The sequence below is a fragment of the Scomber scombrus genome, chromosome 1 (assembly GCF_963691925.1).
Source record: "Scomber scombrus chromosome 1, fScoSco1.1, whole genome shotgun sequence".
Classification (NCBI taxonomy): domain Eukaryota; kingdom Metazoa; phylum Chordata; class Actinopteri; order Scombriformes; family Scombridae; genus Scomber; species Scomber scombrus.
In genome coordinates, this window is record NC_084970.1 from 739224 (window position 1) to 763468 (window position 24245).

Genomic DNA, 24245 nt, shown 5'->3' on the forward strand with positions numbered 1-24245 from the left:
AGGTAGTTTTAAATGGTGACTTTTGTCATGTTGCTATGTACAAGCTCTTGTACAGCTGGAACTGAAGTAATATCCATTTTACACATGTAAAACCACATATACTATACCAGGGGTATTCTTTTAAAATTCACTGAGGTCCAATTTGTGAAAATGTCCTCAAGTGAAGGTCTGGAACATCATAATGTCTGTGTTATTTTTCAGTAGCTTGAAGTAGCATTGTAGTTCCATCAGCATCTGTGTCTAGTGGCTAAATTGTAGACTGTAGTACTGTAGAAATCATTTATTAGTATTTACACTTAACTTGTGGGATTCAAATCAATAAAATAAGAATAAAACAGAATAAGATAAATACATTTTCTTTCCTACATCAAAGAAAGATGGCATTTTACAATAAAGTGCATTCTTCAAGTATGCCATGTGAAATAGCTCCCTCTTATCTGAATGGCGCATTTCTACAACCTCTGTAAATAAAACCAACTATCTGCATGGCTACAAAACATATATTCGCTGTGATTCAGGTGAACTGATCCTTTAAGTCCCACCCCAGCCACAACCCAAAAGAAAAAAAGAAAAAGCAAACGGTTTCATAAATATATTTATTTATTCTCCAAAGTGCCTAATATTGTGTTGCTTCTCATACTCTTTCATCATTTGAGCTCGTGTTATGTACAAAATGTTCTTAATCTGTTTATTTTAGATTTTTTCCCCTATATTTTTCACCTTGACCTTTACCAAGCTTCTTATAATTTGCTCTGGATCACAACAGCAGCTAAATCCCATAATGTACAGTAATGATAATGGATGAATGCACACACACCCACTGAGTAAAATACCCATGCACACACACACACACACACACACACCTGTTAGATTACAGCACACTCCACCTGCAGCACACGTCACCCAGCCAGCAGCCATCTCAGCACTTCACTGAGCTCAAGCTGGCAAAGCCCGAAATGTCAAGCAAAACTGAACTTGCAGACAGACGTTCACACACCTACACACCTACACACACACACACACACACACATAGAGTCAGAATGAACCTGAGCCCTGTGTGAAATGTGCCATAGCAGAACGTTCCTTTCCCCGTGACAGCATGGACACGCTGTTAAATCCATTCCACCTTGTTAGCAAAAATAACAACACCCAATCTCTCGGTGCGTGTGTGTATGTGTTAACTGCCATAAAGTGCACACAGCTTACAATAACATTAGACTCAACTGGTAGCAGCTCATTTGTCCCAGTGTAAAGCAGGCCTGGTATAATCTGCCATTTAGTGCAGATAGAGAGATGAGGCCCACGCTGCAGCCATTCAGCCGGCTCCAAACTAAACCAGCCACAGCAAACAGCCAGCCATTGCTCCATATTAATGAAGCAACTAATAGATTTCTGCTATTGAAATGCATGAATTACTCAACCGTGGTGCAGCACAGTGTTTGTATGTGGCCTGCACCAGTCCGTGCATGTGTGAGTGTGTAGGTTGGTGCATTGTGTTTTCAGGCTCTAGGAATGTCTACAGCGATGTCCATTAGTCTTCTACTAAACTCACAACACTGACATGACAACAGTGCAGGCCTTTTCAGAACATAATTGTTGTGCCACAGAGCATACTGTAAGAAAAGAAAGAGTTACAGTGTCAGGGAGGCACTGTGAAGCTTTGCCTCGCCTTTACAGAGGACTGCAAATGTACAGCGGTGACTCAGCCTGTGATTGCTACACTGTTGCTGGTTTGTGAAAGTAATTCTCAACCCTGGAAATATAAATGAAAAATATAAGCAGTGCTGTGAGGCAGACGGTTCTATCTGCTTCTGTATTTTGATTTCCACTGAGAGAGAATGCAGGACCTACACCAGACTCACCACTGGTCAAATACATGTCACAACTGCACCACGACATATTAAAGGATGTAATGCATAGTGTGAAGTGAGGCATTACTCACTATCATATTCTATGCATTGGTAAATTGTCACCCTTTCTTGAAACTCTTGTATCACCTTAGTTGTTTATGTTGTTGTTTATCTTGTTGTATGTATGTGTCTGTATTTCTTTACTGTTTAAGTGTTTATGTTATGTGTCTCACTAAGGAGGACTGCACCATGAGTCCTTATTGGTTTGATTTGCTCCTTCTGCACATTTCTCTTTTGTCAGTTATTGTAAACATAAATCTTCTGGTAATACTCATTCCAACTAACTTTAAGTAATTACCTTTACACTTTCTAAATTCAGAACATTTCTGATTCAATATAGATTTAACAACGTTTATAAGATGCTCTAGTCAGCAGCAGAAGAAGGATGCGGAATCAGATCAGATGAAGCAGTGGGTTGTTTGGGGTTCAATTCTGTCGAGTAAGGTGATGAGGGAAAAACAAGTGATGTTCATATCTGCTCAGAGTGCATTATATTTTCATATGTATGGCCTACTTATCATGGAGTTGGCTCAGTTGCCATGAAATATCAGGTATTCATACTGAAGGGGGGGGCATCAGTAGTCCTCTCTTTGTTCATACAACTCCATGACAGCTTAAACTCAAGCATTGTTCAATTGTCCAACGTGCATATAGCTGTTAATCTGCTTTAAGAAAATCTATATTTGTTGTTTAAAAGCTCTTATATATACTGTCACATCTCCTGTTGTAGCTCTTTACTGGCTTCATCACCCAGTACACTCTCTTACTTCTATTTGCTGTAATAACACAACTAACTCAAATATATGTGCTTATGTGGAGCAAATGTTCTAAAATGGTAGTATTTTGCAGGGAAACGGACAACAATATGAAAGATGTTCATTTACCTTCATACACTCTGAATATGTGAGTGATGCCTTTGATAACACATAACAGAGCTTTTCTGTCATCTGTCAGCGAGTAATGCACAGCTGACAAAATGAGAAGTGATGATTATAAGTTGTGTCGGGCGGCTTTTTGAGTCCACTGGAAAACTGCAGAAAAGATATTACAAGCTGTCAGGAGGAGCAAAAGGGGAGGAAAATAATGAACTCACAATGACTGAGGGATTGTTTTTTTCTTTACACAGTGAACACTGGCTATAATTTAGACAATTCAGGCACTAATAAGACGTGCCTTTCAACCCTTCTGTATGTCTATCATGGGCTTAAAGGCATAAGAAGACAAAGAATAAGGAGGCGAAGAAGACACTGGAATGCTATAATTAGACTAGAAGTGCCAATCTAGAGCAAATAGTGTGAGGACGATTAACCTCATGTGAACTGTTTTAGTCATATAAACAGTGTGATGGAAGAGCATGTTATTAAGAGAAAAATAAAGAAATAACTTATCTTTTTTATATATCAATATAAATGATGAAAAAACAATGAATGAAATGATAAATCTCACTTTTAACCCAACTTTTTCTCACGCTATTTGCAGATTTTTGTCACAGTGACTACTATGTGTTAGCTGGGTATGCCATATATTGTTTTAAGGGCTGTCAAACAATTAAAGGTTTTAAAATCACAATTAATCGCTGAATTTCAATAGTTAATTGCAATTCATCATATTTTTTATCTCATGTTTAAAAGTCTATTATTTTGCATTTCACAACAGTTTTTAAGTCTATATTAACAATGTAAAGCAATTCTTACCAGTGTGTCATGATTTGGGAATCAAATGAGTGCAAACTAAATTAATTTATGAACTTTTACATTCATTTCAAATCAAAAGAAGTGCAAAGAGCAATGTCTACTGCAAAACATAGAAAAGAAATGCTACAACAACAGTGTGGTCCTAAAGTAAGAGACAACTTCAAAGTGCTTATTCTGTTAAGATACATCGTATTTTGGAGAAATGACACTGTTCTACATTGAGTAAAATACAGAAGTGCATAAAATGTACAGCACATTATAATAAAGTGCATAACAAACAAAAAATGTGTTGTTGCTGCTGAATTCTCAGCGCAGCTGCAAAAATGTGCTTGAAGTAACTTGATGTGCAGGGCCTGAATTTCAGCGCAGGATTGTGGGTATTGCGCCCAATTTAATTGATTCCCGCAAATCCAAAACTTATAATGCGGGAAATTCCCGTACACATTTACAGCGATGTATATTAATGTTCAACCAACGTCTGCAGTGGTGCTTACTGCAGGACGACTGGCCGGAACCGCTATGTCCGACTGTCTGACTTCGACCCTGAACACATCTGTAGCTCTCTCTGTACCTCTCGCTAGCATAACACAGACTCATACTGGTTATTATATTATGTACTGTATATGTATATGACTGTTTTTTGAGTGTATTTATTTGCACAATATAAAATCAAGCAAATACAAACAAGAAAAATGTGCAGTGAGTGGGGAAAAGCCTAGGCTTATAGATGACCTCTACCTGAATCATATACATGCATAAATAAGAGAAACAAAGTCAAAACAAAAAAGAGGGCAAAATAATTTGAACCCTATGAGAATAGAAGTCAGTATCTAATTGAAAATGACTCTCTGGTTGTCACATGTTTGTGATGATGAAAATTAGATAATTGTCTGGTTTGCTATGAGTGAATCTGAGTTGGTTTCAAAGTAAAAGCAGAAATTATCTGGTGTATTTCCCTCCCTCAAGTGTTTAGAAAGTGTTAACCTCAGATTTTGAGAAGTTGCTTGAAATAGAAGAATTGAAGGGAAGCAAATATTTGAGTTGGTTGCAATTCTTAACTTCTCTTTACTAAACATACCACTAATGCCAGATGTGTAATGTTAGTGTGAAGCCTCATATCAGATGCCTGCAGCAGAAACAATGATGGATTTAATCAGTGTTATTGAGAAGCCACGTGGGATCAGGAAAAGAGAATCTGCTTATGCATAAAACAAAGTGAGGCATTTTCCATCCAAAGCCATCAGTCTGCACCTCTATTATGTAACACCAAACTGATCACATGACCATTGATCACAGTGCCTTTAGCAATATTCATTAAACAGCAATAACAATGCAGAAACAATGTGAGCTGTCTTAATTTAAAACAGCTGATTCTTCCTGCAGTTTCAGAACAAAACCATTTCACTTCATACACATAGATCATTCTGCACACTGAACTAACTGGGACGATGAGCATCATCTACTAATGATTTATGCAGTTTAAGACACAAAAACAAAGTCACTTATTGATCTCTTCATTCTAACTTCTGCTACCTCTGTGCACATGCATGCACACTCAGAAACCTGTCTATAGGTTTACTGAATTATTACCTCATGAAGGACTCTAACAGCTTAGCGAGAAACACAAACATACAACAACATACACAACACACCTAAAACCTACAGTAACACATAGTTTTGTAGTGTAGACATAACATGCCGGCTAAATGTGTGTTTTTGTCTGTATTGTACTGTTGTTGTCTGTGTTTCTTGTTATTGTGAAGCGACATTGGGTTTCGTGAAAGGCGCTATACAAAATAAAGTTATTATTATTATTATTATTATAACATGCCAACTTTTCTCCTTGGCGTTCAGTCCCAGCTAGGCGAGTAACCTTGGCTTTTACTCTTTTACTTTCTCTTTTTATAATTTTGTTTTTGTTTTTAAATTGAGTTCTTACGATTCCTTTTATTGTTTTTATTATTTGTGCATGATTATATAGTATTTTAATAACTGTACAGCACTTTGGTCAACTGAGGTTGTTTTTAAATGTGCTTTACAAATACATTTTGACTTGACTTGACAACAGTATAGGGGAGGAACTAGTTACGTGTAATGGCATTTTGGAATTCACTTACAAACAAGTGTAATCCATTACAGTTACTGATGAAAATGTTGATGATTATAAAGGAGGTTACATCTGAAGTCACACCTTTAAGATTTTGCTCATTTTTTAATATTCAACATGTTACTGAATACATATATTGCTGTTTTTAATTCTTTGAAATCAATATCTCTTATATTTAGTAAATAAATCATGACGTGGGCTGATTGGAGCACACATGGACTTAAATGGAGTCACAGCACCAATTAAGGCCATGCCAGACTTTTGACTTTTTTCATAAATATCTTTATTTTATATTTATATCTATCTATATCTACATGAACTAACGAATATTTTTCAAATGAGAGATAAATGTTGCTTTATAAGAAATGATCTCTTTTATAAATCATGTCAGTATCCATGAAAAACAGCTGAACTTAGATTTTGGTGCTTAATGGGAACACTTACCCTAACAGCTGGAAACATTGGTTGGAAAATTTGAAGAATAATCAAATGTAATAAGTTACATTACTTTGATTAAGTCATTGAAATAGTTACACTACTTATTACATTTTAAATATGTAAACTAATAATCTGTTACAACCTATTACATTTCCAAAGTAACCTTCACAACCCTGCCTTCAAACTGTTGACCTAAATTCTCTTTTTATGAAGATCAAAGGAACATCATTTACCAAAAGAAGCATCTTTCACCAGCCTCTTATCATTCAACAAATATTTCCCTGTAAAATCTACACTCTCATCATATAACAGCTAAAGAGCAGCAGGAAAGTTTAGATTCTTCTGGCCACAGACAGATATTTCCTCTGCTGGCTGAGTGTTGCTGTATGGACACACACAGCTAGTGGGGGTTAATGGACCCTTAAAGGGGAGAAAGACACAGTCTGGCACCAGAGGAGGTGCAAAGACGAGCCCCACTCCAAAAAAAACACTGGACCCAGACACAAATCCAGTGTGTGAGTGTGTGAGTGTGTGAGTGAGTGTGTGTGTGTGTGTGTGTGTGTGTGTGTGTGTGTGTGTGTGTGTGTGTGTGTGTGTGTGTGTGTGTGTGTGTGTGTGTGTGTGTGTGTGTGTGTGTGTGTAGGGTGCTTTGAATGAAGTTGCAGATTAGGCTCAATGTTTTCACTCTAGCCAGATGCACTGTGGCCCAGAGAGACAGACATACATTATATATGTACTGTACGTATACACACACACACACACACACACACACACACACACACACACACACACACACACACACACACACACACACACACACACACACACACACACACACACACACACACACACACACACACACACACAGGTCTAGCAGGTTGTTTAGCTTGTTGGAAGATGGTTCTGTAACAACTGGAGTGTGAATCTTGTGGAGGAAGTCTGAACAAATCAGGACCCCCAATCACTTCCAGACTCCAGGCTCTGTGATCAGATTGTACAGTGATCAAGGCCACACTCACACTCAGACTGTCTCGACCCTCCACTGCCAGCCTACAGAGGTCTGCGGACACGGAACCTCATCAGACTTCAAACAGTCCGGGATGATAAAAAGATGCTTTGACATATCATCACAGAGGACTTTGAAGGGGAGCTTAATAAGCATAATCAAGGACAGGAAATGAATGGACATACCTCATTTGTTGAGAACCTTTACCCCAAAGACATCACATGTTCATTGGGAGATAATGCAGTGTTTCCCATACATAGACCAATGTGTGGCGCTGCGCCACAGAATCAACACTGAGCGCCACGAATTGATTCTGTTTTTTTTTTTTTTTGTTAAACGCGATTTTGAAATATAAATATCGTTCAGTTCATTAATCTCCGCATAGCACTCTTTCTCCCTGTTATTCTCGTACACACACACACACACACACACACACACACACACACACACACACACACACACACACACACACACACACACACACACACACACACACACACACACACACACACACACACACACACACACACACACACACACACACACACACACACACACACACACACACACACACACACACACACACAAAATCTGGAGCGAGCAAGCAAGAGCGCACACTAGAGAGTGACTGCGTGTGTGTGTGTGTGTGTGACTATTAATGCAGCGTCCTGATAGATCTGTGTTGCTGCTTATTAGACCAATCACACCAAAGTCTTCTAAAGTGTAGGAGCAGTTCACTCTACATAAAACTAGAAAGTGTGTGCTGCATCCTGCCGAGGGCGGCACGAAGCGTATGCACGTATGCACGCGCACAAAAAACGATCGGTTTTCGTCGCTTTTGCGTCATATCAATGATATGATGTCACTGTGTGGATCATTAACCTTGTTGCTCCCTGGTTCTAGTTAGTGAACTATCAGCTTCTACCTGCTCAGATCTCACAGTCAGCAGTAGGAGAGGAGGAGAGCAGCAGCTAGTAGCTATGTATGGAAGCCTAATGATGGTAAAAGTAAAACTGGTAACTACAGAAATAAACCATTATTATTATTTATCTTTTATTTATTGTTCCAACAGCTCAGGTCCATTGAACAACAGAAAATATCTTTTTGTGTAGCATACATGTGTATGTTATTTTGTTAAAGCTATCAGACATTAACATTTAGTTGTTTTGTTTAAATTAATATTTATAATTTAATATTAATTTAACAACTCAGGGACGTCCAAGCAGCAACATGTTGTTTGAGCACTTTTTTGCATTGTCAATTTGAAATAATGTTTTGTTTTTGAATGAAGGGGTGGAAATAAAAAAATATGTTTTTATCCGATTCATCGATTAATTGAAAAAATAAATCGACTGATTAATCATTATCAAAATAATCGTTAGTTGCAGCCCTATTATTTTTCAAAATGTTCTTCCGGGGGAGCATACCCCCGGACCCCCCTAGTGTTGCTAGGTTACCGACACACAGCACTGCTGCTACAACGGCAACGCCGCCTCGCCCTGGTCAGAGCCCCTGCCCCTCAAAAGGTCTCCGTACGACCCTGCGCCACACATTGCTACCTGGTCTGTGGGAAACACTGTAATGTAATGCTTGAGGAAGGCTAGATCATCCACCTGGCTGTGATTATTTTCTTGAGATCACAAGTTAATGATTGTCTTATCTTAAAAGTCATTTCCTCACAAACATACAGCTACTGACATGAGTTCAGCTGTTCAGTATCTAATCTTAAACTAACTTGATGCAGACTCTATTGAGTGTAATATGTGTCCAGCTGTGTGTCCAGTATTCTTCTCTGTGACTGACTGAGTCATTTGTCTCCACTTTTCCAGACACTCAGAAAGTTTTCTTTTTACCGAATTGCGACGGCTGCTCTGAGAAATGACGGTGAAGTGAACATATGATGTGTTGGCGGAATCAGCTAGATCCTGATACATCTCATCTCCTTATCAATGTAGTTACTAGATGATGGTCTGAATCAGTGTTTCCCAGCAGGGGAGTCAGGACCCCACCAAAGTGTGGCAAGGTTGTAGATGTTTTGAGGAGTGTTTCCTTATTTAAATGAAGGGTGTAAAGATGGAGGGATTTTGAGCCCCATGAACTGATATCACATTGGGCCCCACCAACACACACAGACATCCTCAACCATATGCAATTTTTGTAACTACACCTCTACCTGTGAAGGCTTGCAACTCTCTTATAGTCCAATACTCTCTGTACAATATTTATTGATATCAAGCTGTAAAAATAGGATGTTTGGGCTATACATAGGCTTTGGATGGTCAATTTTTGACACAAGAAAATTAAAGTGTTAGTTGAATGAATATATTGAAAATAAAATATTTTATTAATATATAGTAATGATTATAAGTCCTTTTTTTGTTCCAATATATTTTTAGGGCCCCTGTCAGTCACAGGCCCATAGAATCATCCTAACTTTTCACCCCTGATTGCACGGACTGTAAAGCCCCTTAGGTACATTTGTGATATTGGGCTTTATATTAAGGCTGGACGATTATGGCAAAAATCATAATCACGATTATTTTGATCGATATTGAAATCGCAATTATAAAACATGATTATTCATAGATTTGTAAACCTACGCCCGCATATGAGATCCAATCTCACAGAATCTGGAGCGAACAAGCACGCACGTGTGTGTTTGTGTGACTATTACAATTTTCCAGCATTATTAATTCAGTCATTTCTATGACTATTTCTATTTCCTCCAAGCCGTGGCCGTCTGTCTTTTTACGGTAGCCGAAGTATTCCCATACAGCCGACTTGGTCCGTTTAAACGGGGGGAAAAGTTCATGGGCCTCCTTCAGCCATCATACAGCCTGCAGAGCTACCTGCTTGTAACAGCAACTGGAGGTAAGCGGGGGGAGGGGTAACTTTACGCTGCAGCAGTTACACGCGACCTGAGGGACCTCCACTTTCTCTCTGACGAGACGTCACATAAAAAAAAAACCCGCTCATACCGCAGGAACGGTATGACGGAAAATTTTAGCGGTTTTGAAACCGTGACTTTTTCATACCGTGGTATACCTTGAAACCGGTAACCGGCCCATGCCTAAGTGCAATCCATCAATACTACAGCCTACACACATTGTAATGAAGGTAGGATTTACTGCTGCGCTGTTCTATTAGAACTGCATTACTGTAGGTCGACCTAATAAACTGGACACTGAGGCCCAGATTTACTCAGAAAATGGTGATGAGTAAAATTGCTGAAAACATGAAAAGACTGAACTGTGAAGTACTGAATTGTAGAGTTAAGAGTGTTGAACTTTTTTTCACCATTTCTGTGTTCAGGATTTTTTGGGTGAGCCTGAAATGGTGGCTCTGTGACAGAGGGGTTACTAGCATGACCCCTCCCCCACCATATAAGCACTAGAGTGCATGCAGTCACAGTTACTTTCTTTATTTTTTTTACACCAGGTAGTTTTACAAACTTTCATTGGAGGCAGCTGAGATTCACTTTGAATGACCTGTTACTAGTGGATGGACCATTTTAAGTCAACATTAGTGCTCAAAGGGCTGCATCTGACGGGTGGAGCTGCGCGCGGCTTCAGCTCCTCTGGCTGGGAGGTCTCCTGCCAGAGGGAGAGCATTTGCCGGCAGCACTTCACCAAAAAGCACAGCATGAGAGGTAATTGCTCCAAGCCTGACAGCCACAATGAGGCCGCCTGGGATGTTTCAACAGAGAAGTGAGAAATATTAAATGCACTAAACTCCATTGAAAAAAATTAAATTGATGCTTGGCGATGTATCACTTGTCAACTAGTCATTTAAGTTACATTCTTACAGAAATAAATCCATATTTACCAACTAAATATATGCCAAATTAAACAGTGGCTCAAACATTACTTTTTTTAAAATATCATCCATGTTGCTTGCCTTACATCTACAAATAAGGCCTATTTTAAATTGTATATTTTTATACAGGAGTTTGGTATGAGCATTGTTAACTCAGACACTGTTAAGCAGGGCTGGGTTTTCAGCACTCTCAGCAGACATGATCCAGCGTTTCAGAGCAGACAATACTGCTGCTTATTCTTCTACAATTGTGAAACCTAATTTTATTATACTTGGCGACTTTTTGAATCATTCAAACTTGCCTGGGTGGTTAATTACACATTTTTGTAAGGCGTGACAAACTCAGATCACATATTTATTATTGCTTTTCACGGACTTTAAATGCGTGGGTAAAAACTTTCCACCACTTTACAGTTTATAATCCAATAAATTGAGCTCATCTGGAATCTCAGATGAGATCATCAAATTAAAAAAATGTATCTTGATTACAAAATATTTACTTTGCCCACAGTTCAAATCCACTCAAAATATCACCCAATAAAATTGTGATATTATACTATATATTTTTTATTCTGTATTCTGTATTCTGTGTGTGTGTGTGTGTGTGTGTGTGTGTGTGTGTGTGTGTGTGTGTGTGTGTGTGTGTGTGTGTGTGTGTGTGTGTGTGTGTGAATGGGCAGACAGACACACAGCCATGCATTGACAGGGAAACAGCAACTCCAGCCTGCTCCTTGTGTTTCATAAAGCTCATATGTTGGAGGCAGAATGAACAAATGCAGAAGCTGCAGTAAATCTAACCTTGTGTGTACAGAGAGGCTTTAAATGAAAACCAAACTTAAAAGTATAACATGTATAAATATCAGCACATTGTTTTACCTTGCAGCAGTCTGAGTGAAACAAACCTTGTGACCTTGTTACATTACAGTCAGTATCTATGATAGAAATGGGGGATGAGCATCTGGATTAGCGAGCTAAGTCTTCATCTTCAGGGCTCATAAACATCTGTCTGTCAGCCCTGGTAACTTGACACCCCGTAGGGAGAAAACCTTTCCTCCGAAGGAAATATTCAATGGAGCAACGCTGGCCTGAATATGACAAAACAACCATAAAACCACCTCCAGACAAACCAAAAGGCCAGTTTGCAGGGTGTGTTTATTCCTCTTTTATCTCTCTTTCAGTACTACTCATTTCAACTCATAACCACAAGGTGCCAATTAACAAGCTTTAGCACTGCTGTGTGTATTTACTGCGTGTGTGTTTTGTATGTGTGCAGCAGAGATGTTCTCACACATGACTTTGATACCCAAAGGGGGAGAAATTACAGCTGTGGCAGGTGAGAAAGTGAAGGCTGAGCTGCAGTCAGAAATAATGGAGACGATTATGTAGCCAGGAGGTGATAGAAGGATGCCACTGGCACAGTCTGAAATAGATTGGCTGTGATGACTTCCTGAACAAGCAACACTACACAACAAATAGCTGAGCAGACACAGGCTGACAATGAGAGCAGAGTGTCTGATTGGGGCTTTTTGAAACAGTCGAGACTCTCAGCCCACACACTTGATGTGTTTATCAGTGTGAGGACGATACAGAACACATCCGACCCAGACGCCGTCTCCCAGACTTCCCAGCATCCCATCCACACGAGTCCGCAGGGAGGATCTGGACTCTGTCAGACTGTCCAGCCACTACTTTCTCTCAAATCAGTAAAGCTGAGTTTTAGTGCTCAGCTCCCTGATCTCAGCTATTATTCTAAATACAATGTTAAGTAACTAAGAGAAATAATGTCTAAAACTATGAAAAAAAGATGTTGTGATAAACCTTAATTAACCTATATGAGATGCATGTTCTGTTTTATTGTGTTTAGTCATTCATATTTTTCTTTTTAGCCTTGTTAACAGTATGACAATGTCAGTCACTTGAGTCCAGACTACATATCTCAACACATATTGGATGGATTGCTATGTAATGTTTAAGTCATTCATGGTCCCCAAAGGTGGAATCCTAATGACTTGATCGCCTAACTTTTAATAATAAAATAATAATAAGTTTTATTTATATAGCACCCTCACAGACCCAAGGACACTTTACATACAGAAACTAGGATGGGTTAAATGCAGAGATTGAATTTCATTTCAATTTTGTGTAACAGTTACCTAAACAAAACAAAAAACTAAGCAGGGGAGGAGGAATAGAAATGTTTATGGGGGGAAAAAGTATTTAATTCAGGTTTGAATGTAGAAAAGGAAGGACAGTCATCCCAAAGTTTGGGGACAATGGTCCTGAAGGACCGGCCTCCCAAGGTGGACACTTTGGTTTGTGGGATGGTGAGGAGGTTGCAGTTGGAGAACACTGACCTGATTTTTTTGTTTGAGTGCCATTAAGTAGTTTTAACTTAAATGTTTCTTCAATTATATGATACTACCACTAAATTCATTACATTCAGATATCCATATTCCCTGCAGGATGAATTTTTAATTACTTTGATAATCTCTTAAATTATTTCATAGTACTATCATTAGGTCAAATTTTAAATTTTAAGCTTCCTGCAAGTTCCTGCAATTTCATTGCATAAAATTGCATGAATATCCCGCATATTCAATCGCATTTTTTAAGAAAACGTGCCACATAATCAAAGATTTTGGTTCGCAACAATCACAAAAAAACTCCGCATTTTTCTGGAAGGACTGTTTTATACTAGCATGGCTGAGCACTAGGGCTGAGCGATAAATCCATATTATATCGATATTGTGACATTTTAAAGTTGTATGGTTATATGGAGTAAGTCTTTCCTGCTTTTAAAGGCTGCATTACAGTAAACATTGAATGTTCTGAGCTTAACAGACTGTTCTATTATCTGACTTTATCCACTGATTATATCCACATTACTGATGATTATTGATCAAAAAGCACCAATAGTCATCCCTACAATATTGTCAAAAATATTGATATAGAGTTATTTGGTGAAAAATATTGTGATGTTTGATTCTGCCCATATCACCCAGCTCTGCTGAGCACACTGTATTTGTGGACATTGACATACAGTATCTATACTGTATGTACACACACTTTCCACACTTGTATAATAGCAGCAGCAGGAGCTGTACAATCTCACTGAGAGTGAAACATGTCTCTATGGTTTAAAATAAAGATGAGTCTCTTCTACATCATTGCTATCAGAATTCCAACCCTATGTGATTTTAGCAAAGGTAAAAAAAAAAAAAGTGTTCGCATACGAAAAACTGCAACTTCATGAACTTTTACTAGAACAGCACCACACATATAACACAACATCACAATGGTTTCTTCATTGTATGCACCCACAATCTCTTCTAACGTCGTCTTTCCAACTTTTCAGGTGCTCCTGTCCCTTCCCATACTGTAGCTCACAACTTGACTGGCTCCAGTTTGTAACTCTGCTGATATTTTAACCTGCTGCAGTTGTGAACTTAAAAATAGTGTTTATTAAAGGCAGTTAATAACAGAAACAGACAACTACACCAATGGCATTAAATTACACAACATACTAAGAGAGTTGGCGTGACTAAAGGTCTATTCGGTCACAGGACTAGTATTACTTGGGGACTTCATGTGATATAGAAATGATCCCTCCAAACATCTGTGTTTCGTGCAGTGGTGCTTGTATTTTTTGATCCATTGATTTTATTCCTCAGCCCACTGTAGCGTGAGAGGGGAATCTGCTTGTAGTCAAAGCTGGCAGCTCAGCCGCAGACTGGGAGTTCTGATCAATCAATAGACATAGCCAACCCAGTCTCATGGCAGTTTGTGTAATAGTCACACAATTTGATCCAAAGATTTGTCAATATTTTTCCGTGACACTCAGCACAACTTTCAAACTAATATCTTCCCTGCTGCACCGCATTCTAGTTTTCTGTCAGTTGGGACTGCTGCATCGTTTTTTTCTCATTTGTTATTCTCAACATTTAATCAATTTTTTCCCTTAAGTTTATTTTAATTTCATCAGTCCTGTCATATTATTATTACAGTTTAATTTTTTTGTCCTCTGGTCCACCCATCGGACTGATATGGTGGAATTTTTACTTTACAAATTATAGACACAGCAGAGTTGCACAGGATTAAGATTATAGACAACCTCCATCAGTGGCGATTCTAGCTTCTACGCCACCCTGGGTGAACCCCCTTTTTATATATTCAACCATAACTACCAAAATTATATACAATCATAAATACCAAAAATGAAGTACTAAAAATGATACAATTCTAGTACCATATAAATATAAATAAAATAAATAATCAAATGATCATGAATTATAACATATTACTAATAAAAAACAGAAATAAAAAGTAAATTGCACAAATCCTATACCACACAAATATGCAAATAGAACGGCACACCTAATTTAGATTTTTGCATCATTAGGCTACCATCCGAAATTAGGTGTTCTACATTCCCCTGCTCCTCCTACTTCTCGCTTTCAGTGAAGAGACCTGAGGTTATCTATTCCTGCTCTTCTCCCCATCTCCTACTTCTGACTGTGAGATCTCCTCAGCAGGTTGAAGCTTTTAGTTCACAAACTAGAACGAGGGTGCCCACTGCCTGCAACAAGGTTAATGATCCACACGGTGATATAATACCACTGACGTGACACACATAAGTGACATAAGACTGATCGTTTTTAGTTTTTCTTTTTCTTTTGGTGTGTGTGGCTGCGCCGCCCCTGGCAAGATGCCGCCCTGGGCAGCTGCTGTGTCGCCCCTACAAAAATCTGCCACTGACCTCCACAATAATTCGAAATTACTAGAGGTCCCCAGGTAACATTAGTCCAGTGGACATAGGCCAGGAAAGGATCCTTGTTGAATCAACTGTAATCTCCAGACCCTCCGGTGTATTATTATTAATTATAATAATAATAATAACTTTATTTTGTAAAACGCCTTTCACGAAACCCAAGGTCGCTTCACAATAACAAGAAACACAGATAACGACAGTACAGTACAGACAAAAACACACATTATAAATCTGAAGTGCAAACTGGAAAGTCATTCTTGTGTAGAAAATATCAATATCAATATAAATAAAATCCACATTGCAGTGTTTAGATAGAAGATTGTGTGGATTGTAACATTAGTGGGACATAAACACAAGTTGGGTAGTTCACTAACTTCCTGTTGTCATTGCTTGAGTTTTCACCTATGGCAAGGTGAGATCTGATGTTGGCAGTCATTCAGTCAGTGGAATTTTGGTAAGAGATGCTAACTGTTAGCCACTACATCTACTACAACTGCTGACAGCAGAGTTTGGTTTTTTTCGTTGATGGTAATCAAATGCACCATAAGCATGAGAAGGGATGTCAAATCCATTTTATTTGTATAGCCCAATACCAAAAAAAAAATCAGGGTGCTTTACACTCTGTACAGCAATACAACATTCCCTGTCCTTAGACCCTCGATTCAAATAAGGAAAACAATAGAAGAACCAAAGTAAAGTCATTTCACATAATTTGAAGACTAGTTCCCTGTCCTCTATGCCCCACTTTGTGTTCAAGTCCCTTCACATAGTGTTTCTTTCCCGTGAGAATAGTGCAGTACCCTCACTTCTTAGATATTAACAGAATTAAATGCCCTGTAATTATCAATGATGGCAGATGAGGCCACTGCTCAGTAAAGGTTACATAGTCTTGTTTTAAATACCACTGCCATGAATGTGGTGGATGTTTACAATAAACAGTTTGGGTAATCATGTTACCATTTACCCAGGCTGGCTAGCTTGAAAATGTGATTGTCTGTTCGTGTTTCTTGGCCCATCATGCTTCTTTTTAGTGATGTCAACATGTTGCCAAATCTCAACAATGAATAGGTGAAAACAGTGTTATTATTGCACAGAAACTGACTGACTGACTTCAAGCTCAAGCTGTGTATGGGTTAGTGGCAAATAATGGTTGGCAAGATGAGCAATTCAAAAATATCGGTTTTATGTCATTTGAAATGACATTTGCAACATTTTTTACTAAAAGTAAGACTGAATGCTCCTGAAAATGTCAAATGGTGTAACCACAAAAGAATGATACATATTACATATTTTATCCACCTACAGTGTATTTAATTGAACTTATACTAATAATTACTTAATTAAAAAAAATTTTTAAGTGGTTCCTGATCTCCATGATTCCCCAGATTAAATGTAATATTTAGAACAATTATATTCCATTACCTTTATTTAATATAAAAGGGTTAGGGTTAATGTAAGATCATGCCAAACTAGTTGATATGGTGTTTTATTGAGAATTTACTGTTTTTAAGCAAGTTGAATGATTTGGTACAAAGTTTTTATGGTTACACCACTTAGACATTTTTGCCATAATCCTCTAATATATTCTCTCAAAATAGATTAAAATCAGAAATTTGATGCTGGATCCACAAAAAAAGAATGTGTGCAAGTTATTCATACGTTTATTTTCACATTTTAACCCCTTTAAATTTGGTAAAACCACATGGACACAAAAAACCTCATTGACCCATATAAAGGTTATATATGGTCACCACAGACTCCTCCAGAGTCTCAAAACATGAATGGCTCAGTCTCCTAGTCAAGTGACAGAACTGCAAATACATGCTAAGTTTTTGAGTTGTTTTTGTTTTTTGCAGTATATCCCTCCCTTGATCATTAGAATGTGATGTGTGAGTTGAACACATATGCAGCTCTGATTAAACAGTCTCATTAACCCAGCAGCAAGCAGCAGCTCTGTACAGGGATCACATCCTTGATGCTGACTTCTCTTTTCCTTTTTAATGATCAGACTTCAGCTGCGAGGTGTTACCAGATTTCAAAGATGCTGTCAAATTGCGTCTTGTTAGATGTTAAATAAAGCTTACCCTCCGTTGAGGCAGCGTCGTAGAGAGTAGGAAGCTCCTCCCCCGCAGGTCCGAGAGCAGTCACTCCAGGTTCCCCAGGCGTCCCAGCCGATGTCCTTGTCCTCATCTGAGCGGGTCGTCCTGGACGCCTACAGGAGGGAAAATACCAGGTTAAAATCCCAGTCAAATAAAAACAAATAAACATTTGCAAACAGTCCACTGACAACACAAAATACAAGATTGTTCAACGTTAACATATTTCATTTGTTCCTGACACATGTCAAGAACTATTGGGTGGGCTGTCATGAAATTTCAACTTCACTGTGAGGACAAGACTTCTGGAGTTGCTGTTTAGTAAATATATTCAAACTTATTTGTTTTTACTCCCTTACTGTTTCTTTTTAGCCTGTTATTCTCATTTGACTTGACTTCAGCAGGTTTGGTTTATTTATAACTGCTGTGTGGCTGTAAGGGACCAAACAGTGAGGCCATAAGGAAACACGAGTCGTTGGGTTTTTATTTACCCCCAAAAATGCAAAAAACATTATAAACCAAGAATTTAATATCTAGGCCTGATGTTCAGATGTTTGAGTATAACTCTGTACAATATCACTAAATGTTAAATGATTCAAAATTGTATCATATTACAATAACTGTAGTATTTTTAGGGTGAAGTGTGTTTGGTAGTTTAAAACAACATTTACAAACCCATCTGAAGTCTCAAACAAAAGTGATACCTGTGACTTCCTTAAACCGCAACGTTCTCACTTTTGGCCTGGGTTGGACAATGCAACAGAAACCAGATAGTGAGACTTCATAAAGATATAGGAGAGGGTACGAGATCATCAGTAGGCTACTGAACAGAAGCCAAAACACAGTTGCAGTACTAGTTAGGAGATACAGGAGGACCCATAATCCTAATAACAGAGGGTGCAAAAAAACGACAATACACACAATTCACTATTTATGCAACCTTGAATTGAAAAAGAGACAGACAAGTGTTTTTGACTTGACACAAGGGTTATCTGTCAGTGTATTGCAAGTGTTACGCTTCTTAAAAGAACAACGTTTATTGTGGTTCTTCATATGAGGTCCTGTGCAGAAATAAATATACAACACATCAGTGACGGTTCAATATTTTCACGGCACACTGGTTGTCATAACCTCTGACCTCTTCTGTCATTCAAATACTGAAATCTTACATATAATTGGCACTGAATTAATATTTTCACTATGTCATATGCACAGTAGGGCTGGGCAATGAACCAAAAATATACCGAAACCGACATTTAGACCCTTTAACCGACGTAATCTTACTCATGTCGGTTATTACTTTCCCTGTGCTGTCCTACTACTACGCTGTGTAAGCCACTTGACTCCCCATCCATTTAGTCTGCGTTCACTCAAAGCGGAGCCATGAGCGAAGCTGATGCTGCCGACACGGAGGAGAGGAGCACAAACACTGAGACAACAAATCAACTCGAGCAGCTTGTACCGAAACAGAATGCCGTGTCCGTTGTTTGGACACATTTTGGGTTCAGTGCAGACTACATGGAACAGAAAGAAGTCAAGTGCAAGTACTGCAGAAAAACTATTTCAGAGAGCCAGGGTAACGCCACCAATTTGTTCAATCATTTGCAGCACAATCGCGTTACCCAATATGAAGAGTGCATAGTGCAAAAAAAGAGGGAGACTGACAAGCACCCTACAACTAATGCTTCCACAAAGCAACTGTCGCTGTCACAGGCGTTTACAAATGCCACACAATATGCCAGCTTTAATAGTTGAGCATAAAAAAAAAGATTTAATAAAAATAATAACAATAAAAATAATTGTTCATTAATCGTAATCGAGGTAAAAGCTTCAATTAATCGTGATATTGATATTAAGTAATATCGCCCAGCCCTAATGCAACTGAATTTTCTCATATTAAACAACGCCTGACAGGGCTCTAAACTAACTTTCTTCCCTGGTTGCACTTGTGCGCCTAACTTTTTTTCTTAAGTGCGCCAGCACAAATGTTAGGTGCACCCACATTTTCGACCATATCCCATTCAACACAGCAGTTTTACAGGTCCACGTTTTTTAAATAGCTGTCCATATAGGCAATATTGACTTGTAAATGATTAACTAACAATCTGGTCAACATAAAATTCTTTATTTGAACAATTCCACAAGAAAGGTCACTTCACTGAAAAGTGTTGGTGCTTAAAGTGCTTCACTGAGCTGAAATTTAAACTTAAAACATCTCAAAATAAATGAAATAGTCATTAATATGAGATAGTTTCTCATTATTATGAGATATTAAGTCATTATTATGAGATACTAAGTCATTATTATGAGATAGTTTCTCATTATTATGAGATACTAAGTCATTATTATGAGATACTAAGTCATTATTATGAGATAGTTTCTCATTATAATGACTTACAGGATCTTTTTTTTTTCATCACAGTGGCGGAAATGGGCTTCCATACAGAGTCAATCGTATGTGGCTCATATCTGATGCAGTCTCCTGACTAGGGCTTGACATAACCTGGGAGGTTGATGGCTCCGTTCGTTATGATTTTCAGACGGATCAGGCCTTAATTTAACATTCTTCACGAAAAAGTTGTCAATCGTTCTTTTCATCTTGTCATCCGCGGCTACATGCACTCTACATACACTCTCTCTGTCTGTCTGACTGAAGCACACGCATTACACACAGGAATATCTGGACCACGGCCAATCAGAGGGGGATCCCACCCTTCACTATCTCTGATTGGTTTGGACCACGATATGGGTCTAATGTGTCTGAAGGTTGAACCACAGGGAGACTTTCAGAGTCGCAGAGATTTTTTTTTTTTCCGAACAGCTGGTCGCACCGGTGCGACCTCAGATTTTTTTTTGTCACACCATTGAGAAATTAGGTCGCGACCAAATTTGCGCACTTTAAAGCCCTGCCTGATGTACAAAAACTGTATAAAACATTTCTATAGCACCTGAAACTGTGTAAAACATTGCTATGGCACCTGAAACTGTAAACATCATTTATATCCCATATTCACATAAGGGAATTTCAACGCACTTCAAATAATTATGCTGTCAAGTTAACAAAACACAACATAACATAGACGGACCTGACATCACATTTCCTCCTAACGCCAGGGCGCGGAAGCAAATGAACATCATACTGCATTGAAGAAGGCTTTAAACTAGCGATTGAGACCATAAACACATTTTGAAAACGTTTACTGAGGTTAGAAATCAAGTGAGAAGTTGGTGAATTCTCCATTGACTTGTATAGAGACGGAAGTCCTTTTGACACCAAAACGGTCGCCCCCTGGTGGCCTTTTGATAGAATGCAGTTTTAAGTTACTTCCGCATTCGCATCATTTCAGAGGACCGGAACTCCCCGCCTGGTTGTCACACTTGGAGCTGTTTTTTCTCACTGTCTGTGTTTGCGTGTGTATGAACAGCCCACGATCGCTGCAAGGCGCTGGACTGAGCGCCGCGGTGCTTCCTATGTGAACGACACCATTGGTTAACATGGGCGCCGAAAGGGAAATGGCTGCGCTCCTCGGCGCTTCGCAGCTAATCGCGTTTAACATTAGCACTTAGCACTGTACAGAAAATCCCCTGAAACGGCTATTTACAGTCACAGACGTTAACAGCTAGCATGCTAACCTTAGCGCTGGTCGCCCCCATACATTAATATTTCCCCTTTCTCTCACATCACAACACTGTCTTAGACAACTTATTGATTATTTCTGTCATCCAACAATACATACCTGTGCAGAAATACATATACAACACATCAGTGACGGTTCAATAATTTTCGCGGCACACTGGTTGTCATAACCTCTGACTTCTTCTGTGCCCAGAAGAACAGTCACTGCATGTAAGATCCTACACTCGAGAGCGCATGCGCCCTCTTGTGGCCATTCTACTGTAATTGCACGACTTAGTTTTACCTGCCACAGGAACAGATAAATAATAATGTTGTTTAAGTGATTTGAGTTTTAAAATGGGGGTACAATGTTTACATGGGGTATTATGTGTCTTCAATGTTACTCTAAACAGTCTAAAAAACCTAAAACGTTATTAAAGAATCTGTGGAAAACCTATAAGGGCCACACAAGCCCTGCAGCCTGTCAGACCTAAGCATCAGGGATTTAAAAAAATATATATTTTATCATGTTTTCTAAACTAAAATGTGTTTTACAAGTAGTGTAACTCCTTTAAGGAATAACTGTGTGTAGTGAGTGTGCGATCTAGAGAGTATTAGAAAGAATATGTGTCATGATGAGGCAGCAGCTACCAGAGCAAACTGTCTACCACCTCAGAGCAGGCAGAGAGAGAGAGAGAGTTTCTGCCAAAACAAGCACTGAGACCTGGGGAGACATGAGAGCAGCTGCTCACCAACAGCTCTGTGTGTTTACAGCAGAGAGCAGGAGGGAGGACAGACATCTCAGACTGCCACTGTGTGCTGAGACTCTGCTGCTGCAGACGGTCACGGAGCAGACACTTTCAGGTTATAATTGTAGTGTCTCTCAACCAGCTAAATGCTTTGTGTTCTCGAGCTTTACTGCTTGGTCCTTGACAGCCAATCATAGTGGCCTTAATCAAACCAAATGTGTTGTGACTGTGCACATAAAGCTCAGTATAGTATGTACTGTCAGAGTAAAGTTTTGATGTGCTTGTGTTTACAGTGACAAATTCCTTTGAACCCTAGGGTATTTTTGCTTGTATCATGTATAATTTATTTATATCCTTAATTTCCTTGTAGGACAAAGTTACGCTATTCATTTAGTCATATTTTTATGTTCTGCTGATTCTTAGTGTGTATGATGTCTATACATTCTGGCATGACAGATTTAGGATTGTGTGATTATGGGGTATACATTTGGGTGTAAATTATATCCCCCTGGCAGAAAGGGTTAAAGTGTCAGAAATGTGTTGTCTTTAAATTACTATTCAAAGCATGATCACCTATAATACACAGCACTTCCTTTTATTTGTGTAAATGCTGTCTAAGTTCCATTATAGTCAGAAATCCAACAAACCTAACAAACATAGAAACTTCAGCAGGGTTTCTTAACCAAGTAAGTATAAAAAATACATGACAATAAAATCTCGATAAAATGGAAGCTTAAAAAGCTTAAATGCCCAGTGGGACATACTGAAAGTGTGCCATGCTGGAACAGATCATTCTGTTCAGTTACAGATAATATATCCACACTGAGCTAGCACAGCAGAAGTTCAGCTCAGTCTCGTTTGGATTGGAGTGACAGAAAAGTAACAAAATCCTCTTTAAGACGACTGTCAACTGACTCAATGTAGGAACTGGAGAAAATCCTCATGCACACATGCCTACAGTAAACTGATGTGCACACAGCTGAGGTGAAAAGATACATCTCAGTGTAAAACAGAAACTCAAAGGTTTCTTGTTGGCTCAGCATGATCTGCATTTGCAGCACAGTGGGTTTCCAACACATAGCACTCAAAAGTCTCCTTCATCTTTCCTATAACTCTCCAAGCAGCAGAATCTCCATGATGAGCATGTGAAGTTGTAACTCCATCCCACATGTGAGGAGTGATTCACTTATGCTATAAAAGCTGTGCTGGAACTGTGGTGCAGACCAAGGCCGCTTAAATAGGTGGCAAACCACATGATTTTGTGAGAGTAGATGTTATTTTAACATGAATTCAAAAGCTAAACTACTGTTAAATCAATATTGATCACTATAAGTGAAGTAAAATTTTATCCAAGATAATTTGGTAACTACGGTAATACACGCACATATTTGAGAGTCATGGAGTTGAAGCAGAGGTGTTTTGTGCATTTTAGCAGTTCCTCATTAAAAAGTGAGTGATGTGACCACACATTATCCCACATATGGTTCAAGTTGTCTCACTTTTGTCCTGTTTCTATCCACTCAACTGTTATTATTCATGCTACATGAGGTCGAGTTACAGTCTAGACTAATCATTTTCATAATAAGTTATTTCTTGGAGAGCTCTTTGCAACTTAAAAACAGTTTTTCAGATGTTTTGTTATCCAGTCATAGTTAAAAAGTGATCCTTTGTCTAAGATTTATTCTACAATATGATACATTTTTCATAATAACATCTGTAAAAGCTGGTTCTAGGCCTTGAAAAAGAAAGCCTGGATTTATTATGATGCATTATTGTGATGCTCGATAGTCGACTACATTAACTTGAAAAAACAATAAATATTGCATAACGGAAGCATTCCACTCATGTTTAAACAGATAGGAAATATGAGCATTGAACTGGTTTAACTTCAGACTTTGCTTTAATAGGGAGCAAGTTATAGTACAGACAAAGTTGTTGGAAATATAAACACACTTAACTATGGTTATCTGAGGCTTATGTATGTACTTGACAATATATGTAACTTTTTAAAGAAACATATGTCAATAATGTCACAAAAGGATTAA

The 24245-nt window shown here is 38.5% G+C and overlaps 1 protein-coding gene across 1 annotated transcript in view; it reads right to left on the reverse strand.

Moving 5' to 3' along the window:
- LOC133980500 (ADAMTS-like protein 3) overlaps positions 1–24245 on the reverse strand; it is a 194184-nt gene that overhangs the window by 65893 nt on the left and 104046 nt on the right. The window contains exon 2 of the mRNA XM_062419253.1: positions 17824–17951. Coding sequence (XP_062275237.1) covers positions 17824–17951 — 128 coding nt within the window. The remainder of the gene's footprint in view (positions 1–17823; positions 17952–24245) is intronic.